A 27962-nucleotide genomic window follows, 5' to 3' on the forward strand; every position below is an offset into this window, starting at 1 on the left:
CCTAGCCATTTGATGGAATAGAATATAGAATAACAGAGTTGGAAGGGACCTTGGAGGTCTTCAAGTGCAACCCCCCCTGCTCAGGCAGGAAACCCTGCACCACTTCAGGCAAAGGATCGTCCAACGTCTTCTTAAAAACTTCCAGTGTTAGAGCATCCACAATTTCTGGAGGAAAGTTGTTCCATTGATTAATTGTTCTAATTGTCAGGAAATTTCTTCTATTAGTTCTAGGTTGCTTCTTTCCTTGGTTAGTTTCCACCTATTGCTTCTTGTTCTACCCTGAGGTGATTTGGAGAATAGCTTGACTCCCTCTTCTTTGGGGCAGCCCCTCAAATATTGGAACATTGTTATCATAGCAATAGCAGTAATAGCAATAGCAGTTAGACTTATATACCGCTTCATAGAGCTTTCAGCCCTCTCTAAGCGGTTTACAGAGTCAGCATATTGCCCCCAACAACAATCTGGGTTCTCATTTTACCCACCACGGAAGGATGGAAGGCTGAGTCAACCCTGAGCCGGTGAGATTTGAACAGCAGAACTGCAGTCAGCTGAAGTAGCCTGCAGTGCTGCATTTAACCACTGCGCCACCTCGGCTCTTATCATGTCTCCCCTACTCCTTCTTTTCATTAAACTAGACATAACCAGTTCCTGCAACTGTTCTTCATATGTTTCAGCCTCCAGTCCCCTCCAATAAGAGGCCACCCCCCCCACCCTCACCCCCCACATCATATCGTTCCTTCAAGAGGGGAATGTTGACTTCCTCAGCAGAATGCCAAAATTTAGGGCCACAATAAACACGGCAGAAAAGACTCCAAAACATTGGATATGGGTTAAAACATGCTTATGTTGGCTGACCAAGAGGGCGAGAAATAGAAAATCGATGAAAGGGGAGAATGGAAGTGGGGTTGGAGACACTGCATGGAACGCTAACAGAAACAGACTGTGTGTTGTTTTTTTGTTATTGTTTTGTAACAGGCACCGATCACAAACTAACCCGTTGATGCCCAGTATCTGAGTCCATGGCCAACAATTTCTCCGTCTGCAAATTCACCTTCGTAATAACTTCCATCTTTGAAGAGTAATTTCCCATGTCCTGCAAAAAAAAAAAAAAAAGATTAATTCAATGCATTCTGGGTAAAAAGAAGAGCCTTTGATGGGTTTGAAACTTTAAAATTTATTGAGCTCTCTTTGCAAAGGAGAATCTTCAGAAAGGTTCTGGGGATGAAGCCACTAATAAAGCTGATAGCTGATGGTTAATAAAGATAGAAAGTTGAAAGTGTTAGGTAGTACCCTTCTATACTAGGCTGGTGAGACCACACTTTGAATATTGCTTCCAGTTTTAGTCACCATGAGACAAAAAAGGATGTGGAGACTCTAAAAAGAGTGCCGAGAAGAGCAACAAAGATGATCAGGGGACTGGAGGCTAAAACACAGAAAGAACGGTTGTTGGAACTGGGTATATCTAGTCTAACGACCAAAAAGACTAGGAATGAGATGTCTTCCAATATTTGAGGGGCTGCCATAGATGAGGGGGGTGATACTTCATAGTTTATACTGCATGGACCTGCTTTCCAAATTTCCAGCAAGGGGGTCAAATTAACATATTGGGGGGAAAAAAGTTTTGTAGCCTTTTAAAAACTATCAGCCTATTACTGTAGATTATGAAATACTGTAGGTGGGAAAAGTTATCACTCTGATGCCATCTAATGGACAAGAGCATAAATATATTCCATCAAATACATCTTATTTTGGAAATATTGAATGACAAAACCGGGTCATTCTTTGCTTCCTTTTTGAGGATAAAACAGGCATTTGGAATCTTGATCAACTGCAAAAAAGTGATTATTTTAAAGATGAAAGATATTATGCAGAGAAACCAGAATATGTTTTTAGCATTCTTTTCAGTGTTTTTTCTTAATCTGCTGCTCTTTCTCCATATTTTTTTTAATTAAATAATTAAAAATGTGTTAATTTCAGGTGGCACTCAACTTAACAACAGTTCATTTAGTTACAATGGGACTGAAAGAAGTGACTTATGACTGTTTTTCAGTTATGACTTTGCAGCATCCCCATAATCAATTGTGGTCGTAAATTGAGCACTACCTGTATTTAATAACAAAAGTTAAAATGCAGATTATTATGCAATTAATATTCAAAGACCTGCTTGGGAGTCTAGAAATATGTTCCAGCCAATCGGTATATTGGCTGACCTTAGCTAAGATGCTATTTCTTGACATAACAATTCATTTCACAGAGTTTGTATTGTGGTGAAAATAGGAGGAAGAAAGAATATTTGGTATGTGTTGTGGCCCAGCAGGAGCCGTTGGAGCTGCCACCAGACTCTGACAGCGAGGGGCCCTATGAGTCGGCCCTGGAGGATGTGGAGGACTCTGGACAGGGTTCCGACTCCGAGCAGGGCGCAGAGAGACTGGTTGGCCACCAAATGGCGCCAGAGCCTTGGATCAGTGGGGAGGAGACAAGGGAGAGTGATCCAGAAACCAACAGTGAGTTGTTCCTGGATGCACGCCATCGAAGAGCTACTCTGCGTCAGGAGCAATTACGTAATTACAGGAGGTAATGACGCTCAGCTGATGGTCATTAGGCTCCTCTCCAGACTATAAAAAAGACTGCTTGTGCCACGCCCTTCTTGCAGAAGTCAACGCTTTGACTAAAGAGAAACTAACTTGGCAGGCTGGATTGCTGCCAGAGTTTGTCTGAATTGCTGCCAAGGTTTGTCGGACTTGCTGCCAAGGTCCTTATCTGTTTGTTTACTTGGCTTTCAGCCACCGAGATTCTGGTCTTGCTATTCAAGGACATTCTCATTAAGCGTGTCTCGGCTTTTGTTACTGGACGGAGGAGGGGGTCAGAACCGGTATGTTTGCTGCTTTGGGTTATTTATAAAAATAATGAAAGGCGGGATAAATTTATTTATTTAAAAATACAAAATACCAAAGCACTTGCTGAATGAAACACAAGGAAAGAAACCTTTTGGTTCCTTACCATGTTTTTTCCCTCGTTTCCACTGTCCTTCGTACTTGAAAAAGGTGTTGGGGTAAATGTAAAGTCCATAACCTGAAGGAAAGAGAAATCAAAAATATTAAAAATACAATTGTGAAAGGACGGCGATTTGATTAAAATAACCTAGCAAGTTTCCCAGTTAAGTTAAAACAGCACTGAAACAAGTGTCTTATGACCGGTCCTCACACTTATGACCATCGCAGCGTCAACATGGTCATGTGATCAAAATCCAACTGACATGTCCTTACCCCAGTTGCAGAGTCCTGAGATCACGTGACCACTGTCGGTGACATCCCCAGCTGGCTTCCAGCAACCCGTATCAACTGTTAGCACCAGCCAATGGTATTTGTGACATATTTTTTAATGTTCAGTTAACTAAGTATCATGTTTCATGAATGAAGTATATAATAATAATAAAAATTAACAACCTGGACAACTGAAAACAATAGAGAAATCATCCTCAGCGCCAGCCAATGGTATTTGCAATGCATTTTTTAATGTTCAGTTAACTGAGTTTCATGAATAAAGTATATAATAATAATAAAAATCCTGGACAACTGAAGACCATGGAGAAATCATCCTCAGCGCCAGCCAATGATATTTGCGATGCATTTTTTAATGTTCAGTTGACAGAATTCCATGTTTCATGAATAAAATTATTAATAATAATAATAATAATAACAACAACAACAACAATAAACAACCAGAACAACCAAAGACAATAGAGAAATCATCAGCAGCACCAGCCAATGGTATTTGCGATGCATTTTTTAATGTTAACTAAGTTTCATGTTTCATGAATAAAGTATATAATAATAATAATAAAAATAAAATAATAATAATAATAATAATAATAATAATAATAATAATAATAATAATAATAAAAACTTGGACAACCGAAGACCATCAAGAAATCAGCGCCAGCCAATGGTATTTGCGATGCATTTTTTAATGTTCAATTGACTGAATTCCATTTTTCATGAATAAAGTAAATAATAATAATAACAACAACAATAACAATAAACAACCAGGACAACCAAAGACAATAGAGAAATCATCATCAGCACCAGCCAATGGTATTTGCGATGCATTTTTTAATGTTAACTAAGTTTCATGTTTCATGAATAAAGTATATAATAATAATAATAATAATAATAATAATAATAATAATAATAATAATAATATAATAAAAAAAACTTGGACAACCGAAGACCATCGAGAAATCAGCGCCAGCCAATGGTATTTGTGATGAATTTTTTAATGTTCAGTTGACTGCGTTTCATGTTTAATAAATATAATAATAACAATTAATAATAACAACAACAACAATAAGCGGGCCAGGGGTTTCCGGGAACATCCAATTCCTGCAGGGCGACACCTGCCAACCACATCCTTGTCCCTCCAGCCTTCGGACGTGCATTCCGGTAGACTGCTCCTGCCTCAGGAGGCTCCACTTGGAGCCAACCGAGCCCCCTTTCGCGGAGACATGCCTCTCTCCCCGTCTCCTCCCCACAGCACAGCCAACCCTTCACGAAAGCCGTGACCCCCCCACCCCCCCGGCAACCCACCCCCTCACCGTTCCTCCGCTGGTCCTTCATCTCCCCACAGTAAACGGCTCCCTCAGCCGCCATTTTCCCCCCTCTCCCTCAAGGGACGCTGTTTTTGCCGCCATCGGATCCCGCCGCTGATTGGCTGTCGCGTTGCTAGGAGGCGAGGCTTCTTGTGCGGGTTTTTTTCTCCTCGGAGGGGAGGGGGGGTAAGAGGTTCGGGCTTCTGCGTGGCGCGCATGCGCGGGGAGGCTTGCGTTTCCCAGGGATAAGAAAAGCAACTAGAGGTGGTTTAAATGCTTAATCTTAATCTTAACCCCCAGTCCGCACGGTGCGGGGAGTTCGCGGAGTTTGGCATCTCCAACCCAGGAAAAACGCAGGTTGGATTTTATACATAAAGTCTATATGGCTTGCTGAGCCAGCAGGGGGCAAGACTAGATGACCTCCAGGGTCCCTTCCAACTCCTGTTAGTTGACTTTTAACCATAGGGGTTGGGGATGATGGGATCTGCAGTCGCTCCCCCACCCAGGCTGGGCCGTGGCACGTGGTTGAAAGCAAGCTGGATGCCCGAGTAATTAAAACTGTTATCTCTGTATAAGCCACTTTATCGACACAACAGCCCTGAGAGGTAGGCCGGGTGGAGAAAAAAGCATCCCTGCCAGAGAGGCTGTGGTCGCTGCGTCCTGAACCGAGAAAGGCAGGCTGTGTCAATCAATCAATCAATCAACCCTTTGATATATCTGTCCTACTCCCCATCCCGGTTAAGAGGGGACAATTTGCTGCTGGCAAACGGGGCGACTACACATCCCCTAAACCGCAGCAGGAAGTCCGGGCGGGGATTACTCCGCCCCACCCTCGTGCCAGCTGGGCTAAAGGTCTGCAATCCGCTGGGATCGCCCATCCCTAGGGCATAATACAGAATCCAACGAACTCTGCATGGAGGGAACTACCGCTCCCAGAATGCCTCAAGCGGCGTGGCTGCCTGAGGCCTTCTGGGAGCGGTAGTTTCCTCAACTTGGCGGCGCGCCCACGGCTGGGGTGGCTGAGGCATTCTGGGAGCGGTAGTTTCCCCTGCCTGAGCGGCGCACCTATAGCTTGACTCTCTGAGACATTCTGCGAGCGGTAATTTCTCCGCCTTGGCGAGCGGCGCGCGGGGCGAGTAGCTAAGCGGAGGCATTCTGGGAGCTGTAGTCCCCCGAACTTGAGGGCCTTGTAACCGAGGCCAGGCTTCCTCCAATCCAGCAGGCCTCTTGTCCCGAGGGGGCTTCCCGGCTGCTTGGCCTTCTTCCATCCACCCTCATCCTCCTCCTCTTCGCCCCGGTAGCGGAAGCTCTTCTGCCGGCCGCGCGGTTCCGCCATCTCGGAAGGTGGAGGAGGAGGAGTCGGCAGCGGCGGCGGCGGCGGCTCCTCTGCCTGTTCAGGCGGGGCGGGAAGCGGAAGGAGGGGACACCCGGCGCGGCCTGGTGAGTTGCCCCCGGCCCGACTAGGCCGCGGCCTGGCCGTTGCCTTGGCAACCAGGCCTTCCAGGTCGGGGGAGACATGGAGGGGGGGGCGGTGCTTGGGAGGACCCCAACTTTAATTACTGGCCTCAGGGCGGGTGTGTGTTTGGGTGCGGGGAGGGTCGTCCAGTGGGCCTCTAATGCCCCCTCCCCAGTTTTCCCTAATGGGGTCCCCCCCATTTGGGTGATGGTGGAGGATGCATCCCCCTTTTTTGGGGCATAAGGAGGCCTTACTTCGATCAAATTCTCTTGGACTCTTTCCTCCCATCATCCCCAGCCAGGAGAATGGGAACTGTAGTCCAGAACTAAGGGGGGGAGAATATGCTCTGAGTGCTGGGTTGGAATTACCCATGGTGCAGGTGGTCCTTGACAGACAATGATCCGCTTAGTGACTGGTTCGTTTAGTGACCGCTCGAAGTGACAGCCGCGCTGGGGGGGAAGGAGGAGGGTGATTTGGGACCCCTTTTTCACATTGGGCAACTGTTTGCAGCATTCCCCGGGGTCACGTGATCGGAATTCAGACGCTTGGCAACTGACTTGTACTTATGACAGTTGCGGGGTTCCCCGGAATCGCAGGATTTCCCCCCGCCCTCTTTTGTGACCTTGGGATCAGCAAAATCAACCGGGGGCGGGTGGGGGGAAACCAGATTCGCTTAACAAACGCGTGGCCAACTTCGCAACGGCGGCGGTTCGCTTAATGAGAGAGGTCGTAAAATGGGGCAACCCTCGCTTATCAAGGGTCGCTCTTAGCAAGGGAAGTGTTGGGCTCGTTGAGGACTAGATGCATGGTAGGACGTGTGCCCCGTTTTTGCTTCTTAGACCTCTGGCCGATCTATTTTGGGGTTGGGGTGGCCCCTCATTTTTATCCCCTTGTGAGGTTGGTCAGCCAAGGAGCTTTGCGACGGCGTGAAGATTCGCACCCAGATCCACCCTTCAGTTTCTAATGGGGAGATTGGGACCCATCTTCTCCTCTTCATTCAAGATAATCCCCATTCGCAACCCAATCCTCTGGCTTTCGCTCACCTGGTGGTGCCTTTTCCCTCAATCGTGGCTTAGCCCAAGGGAGGAACTGAGCCAACATTCGTGGTTTGCAAGGACTGAGATAAACCATTAGTTTAAGGTTAGGGGTGTAACTACTACATCTCCCACCTTCTTGAGTGGGATAACAAATGTCTTGAGAAAATCCTCATTTTCCTACCAGTTTCACGGGAGCAAATTCACAAGTTGGTTGAACTTGGGCCATAATTATTCAAGAAAAAAAAACCCTCTCCTTTAATCAAATAGTTGAATGGCATGAATGACAGGCGTCAGCCAGGAGACATTTCTTTAGTTTACACACCTTGTGGAGGGATTCCCCCCCCCCTTTGAATTTTTCTTCGAGGCGCGCCTAGTTAAGTGTCAATCATCCTTTCAGCTTTGCTCCCCTTTAGGAAACATTGGCGGTTCTGTTCATGTAACAGCCTAAGCCGTAATTAAAGCTTTTTTTAAATCCGCTTTTAGGTGAAAATGCAGCCACTGGCACTCATAAACTTTAAATAATTGCTTTGAATATTGTACGAAAGAAACCTCACGCTTGAAACCCTGCGCCAAGCGGAATCTTTTCCCCCCCCCGCGACGTTTATAAATTAGGATTCTTATCCCGCTTGGCTTTTTTTGAGAACTTGCCTCCCAAAATTGCGGGTGTTCCATCGCAGAAGAGACCGGAGAGCAATAGCATGGGATCTCCTGCTTGAGCAGGGGTGAGGTGGACTAGAAGACCTCCAAGGTCCCTTCCAGCTCTGTTATTCTGTTATTAGGGACTTGTCATTCTAGTCTCGTTTTTTGCAGAATCGGTGAATTGCAATTTCTGCGGCTTGCTTGTCTGGCGGGGGGAGAAAAATTTATAATTTTTGGCAGGGTTATAATAAAAAGAGTTCACAAAACTGAAACACGGTTAGTTTCACTGGCTGGAATTGCCTCTAAAATTAATATGGAAAACTGGGCTTCCCTTGGACTGGAAAGGATAGCATGCAAAGATTAAAGTTGAGTCTCCAATCTTGGCTATTTTAAGCCAAGAGTTCAAATCCCAGATTTCCCCCAGCTAGGGAAGTTCGTAAGTTTTAAAGTTGCCAAAATTGTGCACCCTTGTTACAAGTGTTTTAGCGAACCAACAGCTTCCTTGAAAGCTAACCCCGCTGTAGCCCTTCCAGCTTTTAGTTCAGTTTGTTGGAAAAGTGGAACTTTCTGGAGAGAAATTCTGGGTTTTTCCCCCCAACCCAGCTGCCTTATACATCCTACTGGGATTTGACCTCGTTTTCCAATATGGAGTCAAAAGTAACATCCAGATAAGTCCTTGGGATTGAATTAAAATTTAACCCAATAGCATCCCAGTTTTTTTTTATTCTCATCCTTAGTGACTTCCCACTGTGCTAAAACTTACTCTCTTAACTTCAGTTTAACTCATTGAAGTGATGGCGGATGGACCAAGAGCCAGTGTTAAATTGTAATTTGGAGGGATGTGTGACCTTGGAGGCTTGGTTGATTTTACTGGATATCAAGCCGAGATTTATATATATATATATATATTCAACTTTCGGTTATTGTTGCGGTGGTTTATCACTTCTTTCTTTTTCTCCCCCACATTGTGCTTCCTCCTTGCCGTTTTATGATGAGAATATTCTTACCGATGCCCTGCGTGGGAATTCGTAAGGGGGTGGCTTAACAATCACAAAACTTGGATTCACCTCGGCTGAAAATCTTTTAGCATTTCAAAACCCGATTCCTTAGGCTAATGTTCTTCTTGACCTTCCAACAGATTCCAAGTTCCTGGTCAAAAGGTTGTTTTGTTGTCCTTCCTGATTTTCCAGTTATTTTCTTTGCAGGCAGCACTTCACCCCGTGTCCTGCCAAAATCCCTCTTCGCTTTCCTGTTCCTGGAAAAAAAAAAAGTGAATTTCCATTTTCCCCGCCCTCCTGGCGTACCAGGAAATTGTGTCATGCTTTCGCTGATGTGGCAGGGCAGCCGCTCCAGCAATTCCCCCGGGGTGGCTTAAAGAGAAATGCAAGCTTTCCCCCAAAAGAACCGCTGTAGAAAGTCCTTTTTAAGTCTTTCGTATTTATCTGTGGTCCAAGAAGACTTTTAAGTTATTGAAGATTCTTTTTCTTCCCTAAGGAAGGAAAGGTGGTAGATCAAGTTTCATCCCCCTTTTGGAATGAAAAGGGGATTTTTATTTTTATTTTTGCTTTGAAGCCTTCCTCCAAAGGGGAGGCAGACTACTCTACAAACACACCTCGGAGTAAAATATAGCCAGCAATAGAGGTGTTAGTGTGTTTGGTTCCACCACAAAACCGCGGTAGACAAAAGCGCGCTCGACGAAAGCGCGTACGTGACATCATCACAGCGCGACGAAAACATCGCGCTGTGAGCGGTAAATTTAAAATTAAAGCGAAAACTTTACCCTAACCCCCCCAAACCTAACCCTAAACCTAACCCTTAACCTAACGCTAAACCTAACCCTAACGCTTAACGTAACCCTAAACCTAACCCTTACCTTTATGTGAATCGGCTTGCTTTAATTTTATTTTAATTTCAATTTAATTTATTTTTAATTTTTTTCGACGCGCTGCTGATGACGTCAGGTACGCGCTTTCGTCGAGCGCCCTTTTGTCGACCGCGGTTTTGACGGGTCACGAGTGTGTTTTACCTCGTCTGGGTATTTCAGTGGGAATTGAGCAGGATTTATTAAAAGGCTTTTCCACCCATCTTGCAATCCCAACTCCCCACTCCCGAATCAATCCACGCCAATTCTACCAAGTGGGAACACTTTGTATGGGTAGTCCTCGACTTACGACTATGATCGAGCCCGACGTTTCCCCGGCAGAGTGAGACTAATTGCGTCCCATTTTACCACTCCTCTTGCCACGGTGGTTCGGCGGATTGCTGCTGCGCTCGCGAAGTTAGGTCAAAACCATCTGGCGGTCCTCCCTTGTGGCTTGTCAGAAGGTCACAAAAGGGGATCCCCTGAGTCCCTCCCCCCCGGACACGGCAACTGTTGTAAATACGAGTCGGTGGCCAAGCGTCTGAATTTTGGCCCCGTGACGACGGGGAAGGGACAAGGGTCGTAAATTTTTTTTTAAAAAAAAACGTTCACAGTTCGCTGTTTTTCAATGCTGTTGTAACTTCAAGCGGTCGTTAAATGAATCTTTATACCGTCATGTCGGGCAAGGGGCATTTCCTAGGAGCTTGTACTGTGGTGCGCTCAATTCTTTGTGGTTTTTCCCTCCCCTCCTCCAGCCACCATGTCAGAAGGGGACAGTAGCGGTGAGTCAATCCATGGCAAAACCTCCGTGGTCTATAGATTTTTCACCAGACTTGGACAGGTGAGTTTGGCCAAGGGATCCCTAAACCTCTCCCCGGGGGGCGTTGGTGCATCTCCAATTAGATTAGTATTTGATCAGGCCTGATGAAAAGAGTTGGGATTTAACAAGTGATTTCTCTTGCCTCTGCTGGGAAGTGGGAAGGAGGGTGTGGGATGAATCCCGCTACTATGGCTTCATTTTATTTAATTATACAAAAAATATCCTTCCTTACTGATATCCTCCCTCCCTCTCTCCTGCTTCCTTCTTCCTTCCTTCCTTTCCCTCCCTTTCTGTCTCTCCTTTCATTCCTCCCTCCCTTCTCTGCCCGTCCCTTCTTTGCCATTTTTCCTTCCTTCCTTCCCTCTTTCCTCACTCACATCCTCCCTACCTCTCTCCCGCTTTCTCCTTCCTTTCCTCCCTTTCTTTCTCTCTGTCCCTTCCTTGTTCCTTCCTCCCCTCTCTCCCCCTCCCTTCTTTGCCATTTTTTCTTCCTTCCTTCCCTCTTTCCTCACTCACATCCTCCCTCCCTCTCTCCTGCTTTCTCCTTCCTTCCCTCCCTTTCTTTCTCTCTGTCCCTTCTTCCTCCTTTCTCTTCCCCTCCCTTTGCCATTTTTTCCTTCCTTCCTTCCCTCTTTCCTCACTCACATCCTCCCTCCCTCTCTCCTGCTTTCTCCTTCCTTTCCTTTCCTTCTCACTGTTCCTCCTTCCCTTCATTCCTCCCTATCTTCTTTGCCATTATTTCCTTCCTTCCCTCATTCCTCGCTCACATCCTCCCTCTCTCTGTCCTGCTTTCTCCTTATTTCCCTCCCTCCCTCCTTCCCTCCCTTACTTTCTCTCTGTCCCTTCCTTCTTCCTCCCTCCCTTTTCTCCCCTCCCTTCTTTGACATTTTCTCCTTCCCTCCCTCCTTTCTTTCCTTTTTCTTTGTCTTTCTTTCTGTCTTTCTGTCTTTCTTTTTTCTTTCTGTCTTTCTTTTTCCTTTCTTTCTTTCTTTCTCTCTCTCTCTCTCTCTCTCTCTCTCTTCTAGCTGTATTCCACAAGCTATGGTTCCACCCTCACTTAATATGCTGAAAATCTTGTGTCTCTCTTAGATTTACCAGTCCTGGCTAGACAAATCTACTCCGTACACAACAATCCGATGGGTCGCAACATTGGGTTTAAGTTTTATCTACATGATTAGAGTTTATTTACTGCAGGTAAGGGGAAAAAAACCCTGCCGATAATCAACACATTGCCAATTATTGGCAGCCTCTCGTTATCCCCATTATGTTTATTCTTTTATCTTAGCCAGTTAAAAGGTGTTTTTCAGCTTCAATCTTTGGGCCTTGGCCCCAGCCCCCCAAAAAAACTATTTAAAGCTGAGGAAAATTAGCCCCAAAATAGTCCACAAAGAATTTTCTTGGTTTATCTTGCTATGGAGAATTTACTGCCTCTGAAGGCTGGCTTGGAGTTGGGTTTGTAAATCGCTCTCCTCCTTCGTAGGCCGTTTATCCTTAGCTGGCTTTGTTGGCTGGGGAATTCTGGGAATTGAAGTCCATGCGTCTTCGAGTGGCCAAGGCTGAGAAACACTGCCCTGTGGGGTTGTCCCAAAGATTTGGTTCCCCCCCCCCCCCCCCCCAAAAAAAAGACAACTTCTTTTTTCTTTAAAAACATGGAACACATTTCGTTTCTCATCCAGGAAGCTTGGGTGAGAAGATAGATAGAACTGAAGAAGCTTCTTGGATGAGAAGGGAAACCTCTTCAAAGGAAGAAAGAAAAAACAGTTGCTTTGGGGAAAAAGCCCCTTTTGGGACACCACGACCTGGATGATGGAGAATCTCCATAGACATTTTCCCTCTTGGGTCTTCTGTTATCTCCGGCTATTTGTTCTGGCCCAAACACAACAACCCCTCCATAGTTAAATCAAAGATTCAGCCCCGGCGAAACGTTTTCTCTCTCACCGCAGGCTAAGAAGTCTGCCCGGCAGGGAGATGAATAGTTGCCTGCCACTTCTATTCATCTCTGCCCCCTGCCTTTGATCCCCAGAGCTAGGGTGAGGCTTCACTAGCAGCAGTGGCTCTTCCGTCCCGAGGACCGGCCCATAGATTTCCCCTGCTCTCCTCTCCTCTGCCACATCTATTAATCTCCACCCCTTGCCTTTGATCCCCAGAGCTAGGGTGGGGCTTTGCTAGCAGCAGTGGCTCTTCCGTCCCGAGGACCGGCCCATAGATTTCCACTGCTCTCCTCTCCTCTGCCACATCTATTAATCTTCACCCCCCTGCCTTTGATCCCCAGAGCTAGGGTGGGGCTTTGCTAGCAGCGGTGGCTCTTCCGTCCTGAGGACTGGCCCATAGATTTCCACTGCTCTCCTCTCCTCTGCCTCCTGAGCATCCACGCGTCAGGCACTGGCCCCAGCTGTTCCTCCTCTTCCTTATCAGCCACCTCCAGACCTGGGGGCTGTTGACCCTCCATCGGAGGGCTGACCGACAGCCTACGCTCTGTCTCTGCCTCTCTCTCTACCAGCTCCATCCCCTCTTCCCCCTCGGAGCTCTCAGGTTGCCTTGAGGCTGACCCTGACTTCCACCAATCCTTCTCCGATTCAGCCGCTGAATGGACCTGCAGCTGACAAGACGCAACACTATTACCCATTATCCTTCTCTCCTGGTTCATGGGCTCCCTACATTTTGGAGTATGGCTCCTGCAATCCCTTTTTATCAACCATGCTGCTTGTAGGCCCTCTCCTGACTTCTCATTAACCCCTTGTGCATTGCTAACGATGGATTTTTTAATTTTTTTTCCCTTAAACTTAAATTCCCCTCTGACCTCCTGGTTCTTGAATCTCTCTTCTCGTCCTCAGGGTTGGTATATCGTGACGTACGCCTTGGGTATCTACCACCTAAACCTGTTCATAGCTTTCTTGTCGCCAAAGGTTGATCCCTCCCTCATGGAAGATTCAGGTATATAAAAGATGGAATTTGGGTCAAGATGCTTGCGTTTTTCTACCACGGAGGCCGGTCTTTTTTATGGACGGGTTGGATTAAAATTAAAAATCTTGCTCGTACCTTGACTGGGTGGTTTGAGTACGCGCCTCGTCCAAGGTGATTTTTTTTCTTTGGCATTGTGTTTAAGTTCAAGGTTCATTTTATTTATATGCCGCCCTATTCCCGGCGGGACTCAGGGCGGCGCACAAACCCAAAGGAGGGGAAGGGAAACACAAGAACTACAGCAAAAAGTACAGGGAATTTAAAACGACCAACAGCCACACGATTTGAGAGGGGAAGGGAACTCATTGACCCCAGGCCTGCCGACACAGCCAGGTTTTAACGGCTTTTCGGAAGGCCTGGAGAGAGGTGAGGGTACGAATCTCTGCGGGGAGCTCGTTCCAAAGGGCTGGAGCCGCCACAGAGAAGGCCCTCCCCCGGGTAGTAGCCAGATGACATTGGCTAATAGATGGAACCCGGAGGAGGCCTAATCTGTGTGATCTAATGGGTCTTTGGGAGGTAATTGGCAGCAGGCGGTCTCTCGAGTATCTTGGGCGTACCCGTGCTTGGATTTTATGTCAGGGGTCGGCAACCTTAAGTACTCAAAAGAGCCACTTGGACCGTTTCCCACACAAAAAAAAAAACAGCGGAAAAGGATCAAAAATTGGCTGGAGGCAATAACAGGGGTTAAAATAGAATGGAAACCTGAAGTTTTTTTATTAGGAATTATGTCAGTGAAATACAAAAAAGAAATCCAGTATTTAATACTACATATAATTACGGCGGCAAGGACTGCCTTTGCCCAGAAATGGAAAAACAGATTAATTCCAAGCGAAGATGAAATAATAAGAAAGGTTATGGATTGTGCCGAAATGGACAAATTAACAAAAGAAATACAGGGAAAAGAAGAACCAGAATTCTACCAGATATGGGATAAATGGTATAGGTGGATGGAGGAAAGAAACAAGAATCAATGAAGGAATATAACAAAAATAAAAAATAATAATAGTTATGAGTAAAATAAAGAGGGTTAAGAATGGTGAAATCCAAATGAAATACAATAGAAGGGGAAATAATATAAGGTGAGCGGTATCGATTGATGATTGCTATTATAAAGAACAGGAAGCTCCTGTTCCTATTGTATTGTATAAAAGTGTATGTCTAAGTTTTGTGTGTGTGTGTGTGTGTGTGTTACATATTTGTTAATAAAAATCTTTAAAAAAAAAAAAGAAAACAGCGGGAGCCACAAAAACCCTTCTCATGCCTAACTACTGTATTTTTCAGAGTATAAGACGCACCTTTTCCCCTCAAAAAAGAGGGTGAAAATCTGGGTGCGTCTTATACACTGAATACAGCCTTTCTGGCCTCCCGAAACCCTGCCCTCTTCACCAAAATGGCCTTTAGGAGGCTTGTAGATGCTCTTGGGGGCTGGGAAGTGCAGAAATGACCAAGAAAAGAGCCATTTTTTGCTCGTTTTTGCCCCCCCCCAGACCCCAAGAGCACTCTATAAGCCTCCTAAAGGCTATCCATGCCCTTTTTAAAAAAAAAATGGGCCTGTTTTTGCGAAAAATGGGTCATTTGGGGGAGGTCTGCAGAGTTCAAAAACTTTTGTTTTAATTTGCCTCTTCAAAATCTTGGTGCGTCTTATGCTCTGAAAAATACGGTATTTCCTGAGCGGCCACAAAATTAGTATATGTAGTTGAATTAAACGTTCTATTTTCTTCTGAAACTTTTCTTTTCTTGGATTTATCCATGTTTGAAAAGCTCAATAAATCGCATGCCAGCGGGTGTCACACATTGGCGATTGTGGCACATATTTTGAGGGATAGGGATAGGGAGCCGCAGCAGAGGGATGAAAGAGCCACATGCGGCTGCAGAGCCACAGGTTGCTGATTCCTGGCTTATGGCTTAGTCTCTTGTATAATCACTGCCGCTTGTGCTTGATTCTGTGCATCATTGTTTCGTAGATTACGGGCCAATACACAGGTTTAGTCCTTGCCTTGCAACTATTGGTTTAGTGACAGTGGCATTGAAGAAAGTGACTGTTTTTCCACACTGATGACCTTTGCAGCGTGCCCATGGTTACGTGATGGAAATCCAGACTCTTGCCAACTGTCTCGTATTTATGACGGTTGCCACGTCCCGGGTTTAAGGCAATCCATTTTTGCGACCTTCTGCCGAGCCAAAAATCGTTGAGCACGCTAAATTCACCGAAAAAACGTGTTACGAAGCAATTGCAGCCCTTTGAGGCTCCATTGTGGTCGTACGTCGAGGACTCCCCTTACACTTCGTATGAGGGTCGTCCTTGAGAAGCGGCACGGATACCCTTTGGGGGGTCCCGGGACTCGCAATGTATGTTCTGCAAAGCAATAAAAAGATTCAGGTTCTGAAACATCCCTTTGTCTGTCTTGAATGGGCTGTGTAGGCAAGCTGCCATTTTTTTGAACTCCTAAATTAGCAAATAATTACTTTTCCTCTTTGTAGATGAAGGCCCTTCATTACCGACAAAACAGAATGAAGAATTCCGGCCATTTATCCGGAGGCTGCCAGAATTCAAGTTCTGGTGAGTTGAATTTGGATCAACTCCCTTCCTTCCTTCCTTCCTTCCTTCCTTCCTTCCTTCCTTCCTTCCTTCCTTCCTTCCTTCCTTCCTTCTTTTGTTCCTTCCTTCTTTTGTTCCTTCTTTCCTTCCTTCCTTCCTTCCTTCCTTCCTTCCTTCCTTCCTTCCTTCTTTTGTTCTTTTGTTCCAACCTTCTTTTGTTCCATCCTTCTTTTGTTCCTTCCTTCCTTTCTTCCTTTCCCTCCTTCTTTCCTTCCTTCCTTTCCCTCCCTTTCCTTCCTTCTTTCCCTCCTTTCCTTCCTTCCTTCTTTCATTCATTCCTTCTTTTGTTCCTTCCTTCCTTCCTTCATTCCTTCTTCTTTCATTCCTTCCTTCATTTCTTCTTTCTTTCCTTCCTTCTTTCCTTCCCTCTTTCCTTTCCTTCTTTCCTTCCCTCTTTCCTTTCCTTCCTTCCTTCTTTCCTTCCTTCCTTCTTTCGTTCTTTTGTTCCATCCTTCTTTTGGTCCTTCCTTCTTTCCCTCCTTTCCCTCCTTTCCTTCCTTCTTTCCTCCTTTCATTCCTTCCTTCTTTTGTTCCTTCCTTCGTTCCTTCCTTCTTTTGTTCCTTCCTTCCTTAATTTCTTCCTTCTTTCCTTCCCTCTTTCCTTCTTTTTTTCCCTCTTTCCTTCCTTCCTTCCTTCTTTCTTTCCTTCCTTCTCGCCTTTGCTCTTCTGAAATACACGTAGAGCAGCTTTTCCCAAAAGATTAAGATTAGAGACTGGGGTGCAATTGTCTCTACCCATTAATTGATCTAACAAAATGAAATTCAATCTAGAGAAAAATGAAGCCTTATACTTAGACAGGAAAAACCAGAAGGACACATATAGACTGGGTGAAACCAGGATTCATAGCAGTGACTGTGAGAGAGGACTTGGATCTTAGTGGACAACCAGCTAAATAGGAGCCAGCCGTGTGTGGTGGCAGCCAAAAAAGCCAAGGCAGTCTTAAATTGCATGAACAGAGGGATACAATCAAGATCAAGGAAGGTGCTAATAGCACCCTAGAAAGGCCACACCTAGAATTATGAAAAAGAGGTTGAGACTCTAGAAAGAGTGCAGAGAAGAGCAACGAGGATGATGAGGGGACTAGAGGCTCAAACAGACGATGGACGGTTGCAGGAACTGGGCCTGGCTAGTCTAGGGAAGAGAAGCACCAGGGGAGACAGGAGAGCATCTTCCAATATTTGAGGGGCTGCCACAGAGAGGAGGGAGCCAAGCTATTTTCCATGAAGGCCAAACAAGGAGTAATGGATGGAAACTGATCCAGGAGAGATTCAACCTAGAAATAAGGAGAGATTTCCTGACAGCGAAGAACAATCCACCCATGGAACAGAAGTTGCCTTGGGAAGTTGTGGGAGCTTCATCCCTGGAGGCTTTCAGAAGAAGATTGGACTCCCACCTGTAGGGTCTCCTGCTTGGGAGGGGGTTGGACTAGATGACCTACAAGGTCCCTTCCAACGCTGCTTTCTTCCCCGCAGGCATTCTGCCACGAAGGGCATCTTGGTTGCTATGACCTGTACATTCTTTGAGGCTTTCAATGTTCCAGTTTTTTGGCCAATCCTGGTGATGTATTTCATTATGCTCTTCTGCATCACGATGAAGAGGCAAATCAAGGTGAGTGGAGAAGGCTTTAAGGGACCAGGATGTCCAGCCTTGGCAGATTTCCAAGACCCCATAGATTCCCAACTCCCAGGATTCCCTAGCCCAGTGTTTCTCAACCTTGGCAACTTGAAGATGTCCGGACTTCAACTCCCAGCGAATGCTGGCTGGGGAATTCTGGGAGTTGAAGTCCGGACATCTTCAAGTTGCCAAGGTTGAGAAACACTGCCCTAGCCAACCATGTGCCGGCTGGGGAATTCTGGGAATTGGAGTCTATTAGTCTTATAAGTAGCCAAGGTGGGACGCCCCTGCTTTTGACCCTGAAATGAGGGGGGGGGGAAGGAGACAGTGGAGATGCGTTAGATTTGGTCCCCGAATTCCCCCATTTGGGGGCCCTGGGAAGCAAAATAATTACAACTCACCAACTCAGTTGTATTTATTGGCGCACTTAAGTGCAATTGTCCTGTTTTAAGGAACGTGCGAATGCAGCCAGAGAGGAGTTATATATAAAAGGGACAAAATTTAGGCTTCCAGGCCGAGCGAATCGAGCCGATTACGCTTCATTGCCCGAACGGGGATAACCACGATCACGAAAAGGTGGCTTGTTCCGAGCTGCTCTTCAACCCTCTGCCAAGCCGCAGATCGTCGTAACCCCGATCTGTTGGGCGAGCCTTTATTTATTTACCCGCATCCCTCGAGGCACGTAAAACCCAAGGATTGCGGCTTAATGTATGACCCTCATCCGGTGCTCGGAGAACTTTGGAAGAGATGGGGAGGAAGGGGGGTGGAATGGAGGCGTCCTCGTCCTAAGACCTGTTTTGTTTCTTGTCGTTTTTTCTCCCCCCCCCCCTTTCCAGCATATGATAAAATACCGATATATACCGTTCACCCACGGCAAGAGGAGATATAAAGGGAAAGAAGATCCAGGGAAAACTTTTGCTAGCTAGAATCCTTCCCTCTCGAACCTTTGCTGACCAACCTTTCTTCTCCCCCAAGCCTCCCCCCCCCTTCCAGCGTTATAATTAAAAAGATTGGTTTTGAGCCATTGTAACGACGCCTGTGTCCTTCCTAATCGGGCGTCCGCCAGCCATCCGGAGGATTCGTTTCGGTCTCTTCTGCGGATTGGAGAGGTTGTGTGTGTGTGAGTGAGAGTGTGTGTGTCTGGCTCCCTAACGCCTTTCCGTGTCCGCCGCAGAATTCTGCCTTTTTGACCGCATCTTCTGATTTATTTTATTTTTTGTTTTGTTTTTATCTGTTTTTTTATCCATCACAGCCTCTTCCCCCACTTTTTAAAATTTTATCCCTCTCCCCCGCTCCCCCTTTGGCAGTTATCCCATGTTTTTACACCTAGGTACGTGGGTCTCTGGGCGTATCTGGGATCTTGGCTTCCCAGATTTGGCTTGGTGGCTTCCCAAATGAGGCCTCCTGTGTGCGGATTCCTGCGCAGGAGAATAACCAGTAGGGCAGTGGCTCTCAACCTTCCTAATGCCGCGACCCTTTAATGTTACGGTGACCCCTACTATAAAATTATTTTGTTTGTTTTCCAAAATACGTGTTTTCCGAAAGTCTTAGGCGACCCCTGTGAAAGGGTCGTTTGACCCCCCCCAAAGGGGTCCCGAACCACAGGTTGAGAACCACTGCGGTAGGGGAATTTGAATCGGAATACTCTCCGGGAAGGCCGACCGCTAGTACGGAAAGGAAGAATATCCATTATTTCTTTCTTTTAATTCTCCAACCCAATATTTCCACTGTACCTTGCTGAGAGAATTGCAATAGGACGGGGGTCCTATTCCATCCCCGCCCCTATGCGCACCGCATTGCTCGCCTCCAAGCTGAGTTTGGTACTTCCTCCGGAGCCTGGGAAGGGCGGAAAAAAACGGGCCCAACCGGAAGTACCGGAGGTTCAGCCAAAAGGCTGAAAATCACATGGCTGGCGCTGCACATGCGCCCCGGAACTGACAGCCCGCATCTCATTGGTTGGCCATCACAGTAAGAGGAGAATGGGATGCAATGCGATGATAGGCGTTCAGATTTGAGTAATCAATACCTCGTTTTAAACTTGGGCGTTTCGAATTAAACCTGGCTTGATTGACGGACAGAATCAAGCTTGGCTTTTAGAATGAAGAGGTGGAAGATGGACTGGGTGGTGTGTGTGTGTGTGTGTGTGTGTGTGTGTGTGTGTGTGTGTGTGTGTGTGTGTGTGTATTGAGGTTTTCAGTCATCAACTGTTTTGTAATTCCAATTTTTTTTTTTTTTTAATTTTGGAAAAAGCCTGGAATAAAAATTACATACAGATGATATTTTGACACATTTCTCTGATAAAGGGTTTCTTTTTTGTTGTTGTTAAAGTTTTTGCTTCCTAGCCCAATTAGATTGGACGGGCAGGCTGAATTTTAATTTTAATTTTAGCTTTTAATTTTCTACGGAGAGAAAGCTAAAAAAAAAAAACCTGCATGTAAAAAAGCAATTTTCGATGCCATCGAGCCACAGAGTTTTTATGAAGCGACTTTTTAAATTTAAAAAAAAAGGGGGGGGTATTAAAAACGAAGACCATGTCCCGCTCTTGGGTTCAGCTGTCTTTTATAAAACAAATGTAAACAGCGATGTATTAGGGTTAAAAGTTTTCTTTCCACCCTGCCTTCTTCAAATGCGTGTCGTTGAATCTTGTGGCATATATTGTATTTTCGCTGTCTCAATAAAAACGGCCCTTTGCACAATTGTGACCCACATTATCTGGAAGGATAAACAGCTGTTGACTAGTCAATATTTACATCTTATTTGGCAGAGGGATAACATAGATTCTGGGCCACAGAATTCAATTCCTCCTTTACAGCATTATATATTTTTGTGTGCTCTTCATGGGAATAGGAAATTCTGCTTCCTTTTAAAAAGGTGTCTTTTCCCAGATTTTTTGCCCCCTTTCCTCTCATTCCCAGCTTCTTCCTTTCTTCCTCCCCATCCCTCATTCCCAACTCCTACCTTCCTTCTTCCCCTCTCCTTCCTTCCTCCCCTTCCCCTTCATTCACCTTCCTCCCCTCCCCTCTCATACCCATTTCCTTCCTTCCATCTCATTCCCAGCTCCTTCCTCCCTCCTTGCCCTCTGATTCCCAGCTCCTTCCTTCCTTCCTTCCTTCCTTCCATCCATCCATCCATCCATCTCATTCCCAGCACAGTGCCAATGCCCCCCTCCCATCATTCAAAAATATGGGTCTTGAAAGAGCTCTGGGAAGTAAACGTTGAAACCAGACTGAAACACGCAATAGATCTTAGGTTGATTATGCCATCTAGGTACATGCTTAACACATTTGAGCATAATGCACCGATGTGTTGTTGTTGTTTTTAATTGGGCTGGGCGGTGTTGGAACATCAGATGTGGCCTTTCCAACTGAATTTTCAAGATCGCACCTTACTGCCCAGGGCTGTACATCACAAGTATATCTGTAGAAAGCTGCACTTTTATGATGTCTTAATATCAATATTTGCCTCTCAAGCTCTATCCAGCTTAAAGGGAAAGGTTCCCCTCATGCATATGTGTTAGTCGTTCCCGATTCTAAGGGGTGGTGCTCATTTCCGTTTCAAAGCCGAACAGCCAGCACTGTCCGAAGACGTCTCCCTGGTCATGTGGCCGGCACGACTCAACTCCTGAAGGGCACGGAACGCTGTTTCCTTCCCACCAAAGGTGGTTCCTATTTTTCTACTTGCATTTTTTACCTGCTTTCGAACGGCTAGGTTGGCAGAAGCTGGGACAAGTCACGGGAGCTCACTCCGTTACGCGGCACTAGGGATTCAAACCTCCGACCTTACGATCGACAAGCCATTAAGTCTTAGCCATTAAGCCACACTGTGTCCCTCTATCCAGCTTAAGGCGCATTAAACTTGGAAGCTGGCAATACCGGAAGACCGATGGACCTGTAAACTTCGGTACCAGTTGTTGAATCTGCTCTTTGGGGTTTGCCAAGTGACATTTGAGAGGGCTGCCCGCTGTTTCAGAGGTACCGAATTTAAAAATCAGCCAAGTCTGTAGAATTGAAGGCAAAGTACTATTTGTTTAATGAATCGTGCTTTGCTGTTTTAACGAGACTGGCATCTTGCAAAAACGACATTATACAGCCCTTCTGGAGTTGGAATGGTTTAAAAACCAGTTCCACCATAAGTGGGGTAATGCAGTTTTGTGTGTCTGGCATGGTGTAAAGGGGGTGGGTGGAGATTGCTATTAATCCCAAAACTTAAAATTGCTGAATTCAAAAGAATGGGTAAAAGTCTTAAGCACTTAAAACTGCCTTTGAGATGGCCCATTTTCCTGACCTCATGTTGTGCCTCACCAATGGCCAGCAGAGCTGGCAAATTCGGACAGTGAGGAAGTGGGGGAGGAAGATGGGCCAGTCCTGGAATCTAGGGAAGGCTCTGAGGAGGGCTCTGTGTCGGAGGCAGAGAGGGGGCCAGAGCCATATGCCAGTTATCAGCTGCCCTCAGAGTCAGACATCAGTGAGGCATAAGAACAGCTGGAACCTGTTCCCATGTGCATGTGCAAAGTTGCCAGACGAAGGGAAGAGCTAAAGAACAGGGGTTGAACTTGGGAGTAAGGCCACAGGTGGACGATGAATGGCCCCTCCCAGAGGGAATAAAAGAGGAGCAAAAGGGGAGTGGAGTTTGCAGGAGGCCATTAGTTTGCTTCATTGGTTTCTGACTCTCCGAGACTCCTGGCCAAATTCCTGGCAGCTCTCCAAGCCAGATAAGGTCTGTGACCGTAAATCCTCCCTTAAAAGATTTTGCTGGATGTGAATGAGCAGAATTCACAGTCAATCAATAAAAAGGGGGTTTTGTGGGGACAAGGAGTTTGCTTCCTGCTCTCTTGGGAAGCCTCAGTCAGAGCACCTCAAATCTCTCAGATAAAAGTGGATAAGCAACAGTTTGTTTTAAACGGATGTAAATTTGCATCTTCTTGTAAAGGCATTGAAAGTCAGAAATGTTTTGGCTTCCGTTTGATCGCAGCAATTTATTTATCAAAACAAAATCTCGCACTCATTCAAAGCTTGCATTTTCGTTTGGCTCGTCGCGGTTCACAATCCAGCTGGCATCCATTTACCGGAAGTGTCGGAGGTAAATCAGCTTCTGGGGATGAAATTTCTCTCTACACAGAGGACATTCGGTCTGTGGGAAGGGGAAAAAAAAATCAGTATTAGGAAATGTAAACATTGCTTTAAAAACCATCCCTGTCTAAGCTAGAAAAGAAAGATACAGAACCCAGACGTTACACTATAAAATGAGGAAGGGGTGGGGAAGAGGGGGAAAAACAGAAAAGAAAGCACTAAATATACAAATATATATTCAAAAATGAGATATAAAGGGGGAAAAGCATAGGATAGATTAATGAAGGTAAGGGAATAAGAAATGATATTAAACTATATTTGGGTTTGCGGACATACCATCCCAAGAAAATACAAATTGAGATTTGAGAGAGGCATCTATAACAACAGAAAAAGAAAGGGAGAGAGGAGGAGGGGACGAGAGGAAGAGAGGGAAGGGAGAAAGAGGAAAGGAGAGGAAGGGTGGGAGGGAGGGAAAGAGAAGGAGAGAGGGTAGGAAGGGAAAGAGGAAGAGGAGGGGAGAGGTAAGGGAAGAAGGAAGGGGAAGGAGAGGAGGGAAGGAAGAAAGAGGTAAAGAGAAGGTGGAAGGGAGAGAAAGAAGGAGAGACGGTAGGAAGAGGAAGAGTAGGAGTAGATGAGGGAAGGGAAGAAGGAAGAGGGAAGGAAGAAAGGGAAGGAGAGAGGGTAAGAAGGGGAAGAGGAAGAGTAGGAGAAAGGTAAGGGAAGAAGGAAGAGGGAGGAGAGGAGGAAAGGAAGAAAGAGGTAAAGAGAAGGTGGAAGGGAGAGAAAGAGAAGGAGAGAGGGTAGGAAGGGGAAGAGGAAGAGTAGGAGTAGGGGAGAGGGAAGGGAAGAAGGAAGAGGTAAGGAGAGGCGGAAGGGATGGCAAATAAAGCAACCCAAATTGTATATTATAACCTATTAAATGGAATAACAGTGTATAAAAAGACAAATGTAAAAAAAGAATAACAATTATATGTGAATGTATACTTACAATGGTATGAGAATAAAAAACAAAAAAACTTGTTTATTAAAAAAACTCCCATCCCTGTCCTTTTAAGGCAGCATAAAATAATCCACTGTTTTTGACACCAGGCATATAAATATAATAAATGATGAAATGATAATGATTAATGCATAAACCAGGGTAGCTCTCGGGGGTTTCAAGCATAATAAATTACACAACTGGTTTTGCAACGCTGCTCAGAACTACTTTGAAAGTTTTAGCTGTAGGTTTGGGGGGAATCAAAACTCTTGCCTGTAAAAAAAAATATCACCTATCAAATTATTTCGCTTAAGGGAGTTTCTAAAACCCCCGAATCCTAAGCCCTGGATATACGACGCTGTCGAAATTTGCAACAGTAAGAAAAATTGGCGTGGAGGGACTTGGGGCAAAGTCTGAGGGAGGCAACACCCACCTTGGTGTAGCACCACGCCGTGATGCATTCCCAGCAGAAGAGGTGCCCGCAGGGTGTGGCTGTGGCATGTCGGCGTTCCTCTAAGCAGAGCGAGCAACGGGAGTTGCGGCTAAGAGGCTTCTCTTCGGCTTGGCTTCTGAAGGAAACGACACGAGACGCAGTTGTTACTCTTCTGCGGCGAGAAAGGCGATTCCAAAAGAGAGATTGATCGTCATTGTTTAACGACCCCGTAATAATCCCTTGCGCGGTGGAGTCTGGGCCACTGAATGGAGCTAGCAGAGCATTTACTGGCCAGATGCCCTTCGTGTTGCCAGTGCGGACTTTTGTTCCGCATATATATTCCCATTGTGCCCAGAGAGAGAACTATCTGCCTCTACCCAGGATCGAACTCACAGCCTCCTGATTGCGAGGTGAGAGATCCACCTCTAGGCCACTGCAAAAGAGACTGATCTTTGCAAGAATTAAGTTTTAGAAAACGTTGAATCTCCCTCCACTCAGAATCTACAAACAGGGTCGTATATAAATATACCCATTTCTTTGATCTGTTTTTTTTTTTCTGGTCCTACATTATGTGTTTTGGTCATATATTTTTACTACTTTAAAGCTCACTATTCCATAGGCCAAAAGTCCAGGTTGTGCATCACAATAAAAGCCTTTTAGAATACTATATTTTAAAGTTTTTTTAAATACTTAAGTATTTAATACTTAAATACTTTTCAAAGTGTTGTGGCCTGCTGGCAACCAGCAAAGCTGGCAGCAGAGTCGGACAGTGAGGAGGTTGGGGAGGAACATGGGCCAGTCCTGGGGGCTGAGGAAAGCTCAGACGAGGGCTCTGCGTCGGAGGCAGAGAGGGAGCTAGACAGCAGTGAGACAGGAACAGCTGGAGCCCAGTGTGCGCATGCGCAGAGCTGCTAGAAGACAAGAACAACTAAGAAATCAGGGTCGACTTGGGAGTAAAGCCACACCTTGGAGGTGATTGGCCCCTCCCATAGGGAACAAAAGAGGAGCGAATGGGGAGGGGGCTTTTGCAGGAAACAATTTGTTCCTTCGGTCCTTTCAAGAGTGGAAAATTCTGTTTGTGACTATAAGAGATTCTGTGCCAAGTTTTGCCTCGCCCTGCGTTTGGAAACTAATTATCTGGCAGCTGTCCAAGCGAGATAAGGTTTGTGTTGATAAATATTCCTTCGAAAGACTGTTTGCTAAGCCTGGCTGACTGTAAATGAAAGGAATTCATAGTCATGTAAATAAAAAAGAGGACCACAACTCTGCTTCTTGCTTTTAAGGAAGCCTTAAACAAATACCCACAAACCTATATTTCTGGGGTGTGTTTTTTAGTTATTTTTAACTTTCTTAATACCACCTTACTCTTAATTTAGTGAAAAGTTAAATTTTCAAATGCCGCTGAGGGGCCACTTGTTGACCTCAATCCTCTTTCCCTCTAAATAAAAGAAAACCCAGACTTCATACATCTGATGGGAGAGGTTACGGTGTAGTTTCCATTCTTTTCCCGCCCCCTGCCGATGTCGGAGGTTGTACGCGTAGATGCCAAGGGTCAGCCCCAAGTGCAGGAAGGACACGATGCCAAGAAGCTTGTAACTGGACCGAATGCTTCGGTCGTCTTCGGTGAAACCCGCCGAGCGTAACTGGAGAACAGAAGAATCAAGCAGAGCCCGTCAAAGGAAGGTACGTTAATAACAAAATGCTTCAAGACGTTATCATCACAGGAGTTCTGATCAAGTGTTCCTCGCATGTGAGAAAGGATATCTTTTTAAAATCACGAGCCGCCTGCAAATAGATTAGTGCTTTGAGGTGTTCGTTTTCACCTTGTGGAATGCCTCCAATAAAGGAAATGTTTATTTTTTTATTTATTCGAGTTTATGAGAATAGATCTGCCGAACAAAACTCCGCCATGATGACAAGAAAGGCATTCGGCCATTCAACACTGCTAGCTCCATTCAGTTGCCCACGCTCCACCCCACAAGTGATGAAATGAAGATGATTGAAACGTAACTTATACTCCTCACTTCTCTTTTCCCCACAATTGCTTGTCAACTCATAAAGTTGCCATGGTGAGGAAAGGGGGAGGGGAGGGGAGTGCATTCCATGCATCCTTTTGGCTAGAGTTGGTCCGGATTACTACAGCAGGCTTGGGAGGGGGTGCACCTCATTGGAGAAATGTGATTTATGACATTGCTTTCTCCACAGACTGAGGGGAGGGGAGGAGCAGGGGTAAAGTTCCGCTATAATTCAAATGAGGCTCAGATCTGACTGCACAAAAAGTCTTGTCAAAATGGGGCTCCTAATAAATGACTGATTTTCTTTTGAAACTTGGCTCGATACTCATGAATTAATTAGGGCATTTTTCCGGAAACCTGACACCACCCTTGTGAGGTGGGCTGAGGCAAAAGAGACTTCCCAAAGTCACCTAGCTGGGCTCTTATCTGTAAAGCGGGACTAGAATTCCCAGTCTCCTAAGTTTCTAGATCAGCAAGCACCTTAACCCCTATACCAAACTGGCTCTCCAAATCATCCCTTGATAATTTTTATGCCAGATAGCAATAGCAATAGCAGTTAGACTTATATACCGCTTCATAGGGCTTTTAGCCCTCTCTAAGCAGTTTACAGAGTCAGCATATCGCCCCCAACAATCCGGGTCCTCATTTCACCCACCTTGGAAGGATGGAAGGCTGAGTCGACCTTGAGCCAGTGAGATTAGAACCGCTGAACTGCAGATCACAGTCAGCTGAAGTGGCCTGCAGTACTGCACCCCTAACCACTGCGCCACCTCGGATGATTCGTTTAGTGATGTAGGAGCTTTCCCGATAAACCCTCCTCCCCACGCTCTTAATTTTGGTGCCAGGAGGCTTCAATGAGAGCCTCCAGAGTCCAGGGTGAGGCCGTTTTCACCCTCCCGGAGGCTCGAGGAAAGCCTGGGGAGTGGGAAAATGCGCCCACCCCCCCGCCGAGGTACAGGAGGCTGAGTAGGTCGTGCAGAGAAGGGGTTGCACACACATGCACAGGGTGGCAGGGCGCATTGCGATGTGGGTGTGGGTGGGCGTACGCGATTACGGCATGCCAGGACAAAACGGTTAGTCATCACTGTTCTATACATTTCTGACGGTGCCCAATTTAGAAGCACATGGGAAGCCACTCACATAGGTGATCCCTGTTGTCCGTTTAGAGAAATGGTAGAAGATGCCCTTCATGTAAAAGACAGCTAAATGCAGCCTCCGGACAAACGGGATGCTTTGCTTGACGATATGAACAGCCTCAGCGAGAAACGATCTCTGCTGCTCGGTGAGTCGCCTGACCCGTTTCTGCAGCCAGCTTCGTAGGAGCGCCCGGCGTTGCAACCCGCTTAAATTTCGGCTGGGCAGATCCTGTAACCCGCTGGAGACTGCCTCCAGCTCCTGCTCCAGCGTAGTCAGTCCCTTGTCTAACAGGTAAGGCAAGAGGGTTTGAAGAGCAACCAAAACGGCTCGGCGTCTTAATGAAGGAACCTTCCTCTTTGATGGGTCTACTTGGATCACGTTGACGTATTCTTCACCAAGGGTTTGATAACCTGAAAAAGGTGGGTGGGGAGGAGGCAATCAATGACAGAAACCCTGAAGAGATGATTACAAACAGAGCATATAAATCCAATAAACAACAACAACAACAAACAGCTTTAGAATAGAAGAATAGAATAGAAATAATAGAAAGAGAGAATTGGAAGGGACCTTGAGATCTTCTAATCCAACCCGCTTCTTAGGCAGGAAACCCCACACCGCTTCAGACAAATGGATGTCCAACATCTTCTGAAAAACCTCCAGGGTTGGAGCCTTCACAACTTCTGGAGGCAAGTAGTTCCACTGGCTAATTTTTCTCACTGTCAGGAAATTTCTCCTCAGTTCTAAGTTGCTTTG

The 27962-nt window shown here is 45.9% G+C and overlaps 3 protein-coding genes across 5 annotated transcripts in view; 1 reads left to right on the top strand and 2 right to left on the bottom strand.

Annotated features, from left to right (window-relative positions):
- MORN1 (MORN repeat containing 1) overlaps positions 1 to 4694 on the bottom strand; it is a 136949-nt gene extending 132255 nt beyond the window's left edge. For both annotated transcript variants that reach the window (XR_015695114.1, XM_087701944.1), the window contains exons 1-3: positions 4595 to 4694; positions 3001 to 3072; positions 995 to 1093 (exon numbers count right to left, since the gene is read on the bottom strand). Coding sequence is in view for 1 of the 2 variants with exons in the window: in XM_087701944.1 (XP_087558070.1) it covers positions 995 to 1093; positions 3001 to 3072; positions 4595 to 4649 (226 nt within the window). In the remaining variant the exon portion in view is untranslated. The remainder of the gene's footprint in view (positions 1 to 994; positions 1094 to 3000; positions 3073 to 4594) is intronic.
- Positions 4695 to 5715: 1021 nt separating this feature from the next.
- RER1 (retention in endoplasmic reticulum sorting receptor 1) lies at positions 5716 to 18606 on the top strand. Its single transcript, XM_087701820.1, has 7 exons — positions 5716 to 6028; positions 10337 to 10422; positions 11491 to 11595; positions 13236 to 13335; positions 15844 to 15922; positions 17435 to 17570; positions 18413 to 18606. The coding sequence occupies exons 2-7, from the start codon at positions 10342 to 10344 to the stop codon at positions 18500 to 18502; spliced, it is 591 nt and encodes a 196-aa protein (XP_087557946.1). The 5' UTR covers positions 5716 to 6028; positions 10337 to 10341; the 3' UTR covers positions 18503 to 18606.
- A 3914-nt stretch (positions 18607 to 22520) lies between these two features.
- PEX10 (peroxisomal biogenesis factor 10) overlaps positions 22521 to 27962 on the bottom strand; it is a 7389-nt gene continuing 1947 nt past the window's right edge. The window contains exons 3-6 of one of the 2 annotated variants that reach the window (XM_087702102.1): positions 27213 to 27619; positions 25525 to 25700; positions 24058 to 24229; positions 22521 to 22706 (exon numbers count right to left, since the gene is read on the bottom strand). In XM_087702102.1, the coding sequence (XP_087558228.1) occupies positions 22638 to 22706; positions 24058 to 24229; positions 25525 to 25700; positions 27213 to 27619 (824 nt within the window). In that variant the 3' untranslated portion in view covers positions 22521 to 22637. The remainder of the gene's footprint in view (positions 22707 to 24057; positions 24230 to 25524; positions 25701 to 27212; positions 27620 to 27962) is intronic. The other variant, XM_014062221.2, reaches the window with a different exon arrangement.

This window comes from Thamnophis sirtalis, unplaced genomic scaffold (genome assembly GCF_051295495.1).
Source record: "Thamnophis sirtalis isolate CommonGarterSnake01/CBP01778 unplaced genomic scaffold, rThaSir2_p1.2 scaffold_15, whole genome shotgun sequence".
NCBI lineage: Eukaryota > Metazoa > Chordata > Lepidosauria > Squamata > Natricidae > Thamnophis > Thamnophis sirtalis.

Excerpts from the sequence above, each read along its gene's own strand:
- RER1 (XM_087701820.1), top strand. The coding sequence starts at position 10,342 with ATGTCAGAAGGGGACAGTAGCGGTGAGTCAATCCATGGCAAAACCTCC. Across the intron at positions 13,336-15,843 it reads CTCCCTCATGGAAGATTCAG|ATGAAGGCCCTTCATTACCG; the intron begins GTATATAAAAGA and ends TCCTCTTTGTAG. Across the intron at positions 17,571-18,412 it reads CGATGAAGAGGCAAATCAAG|CATATGATAAAATACCGATA; the intron begins GTGAGTGGAGAA and ends CCCCCTTTCCAG.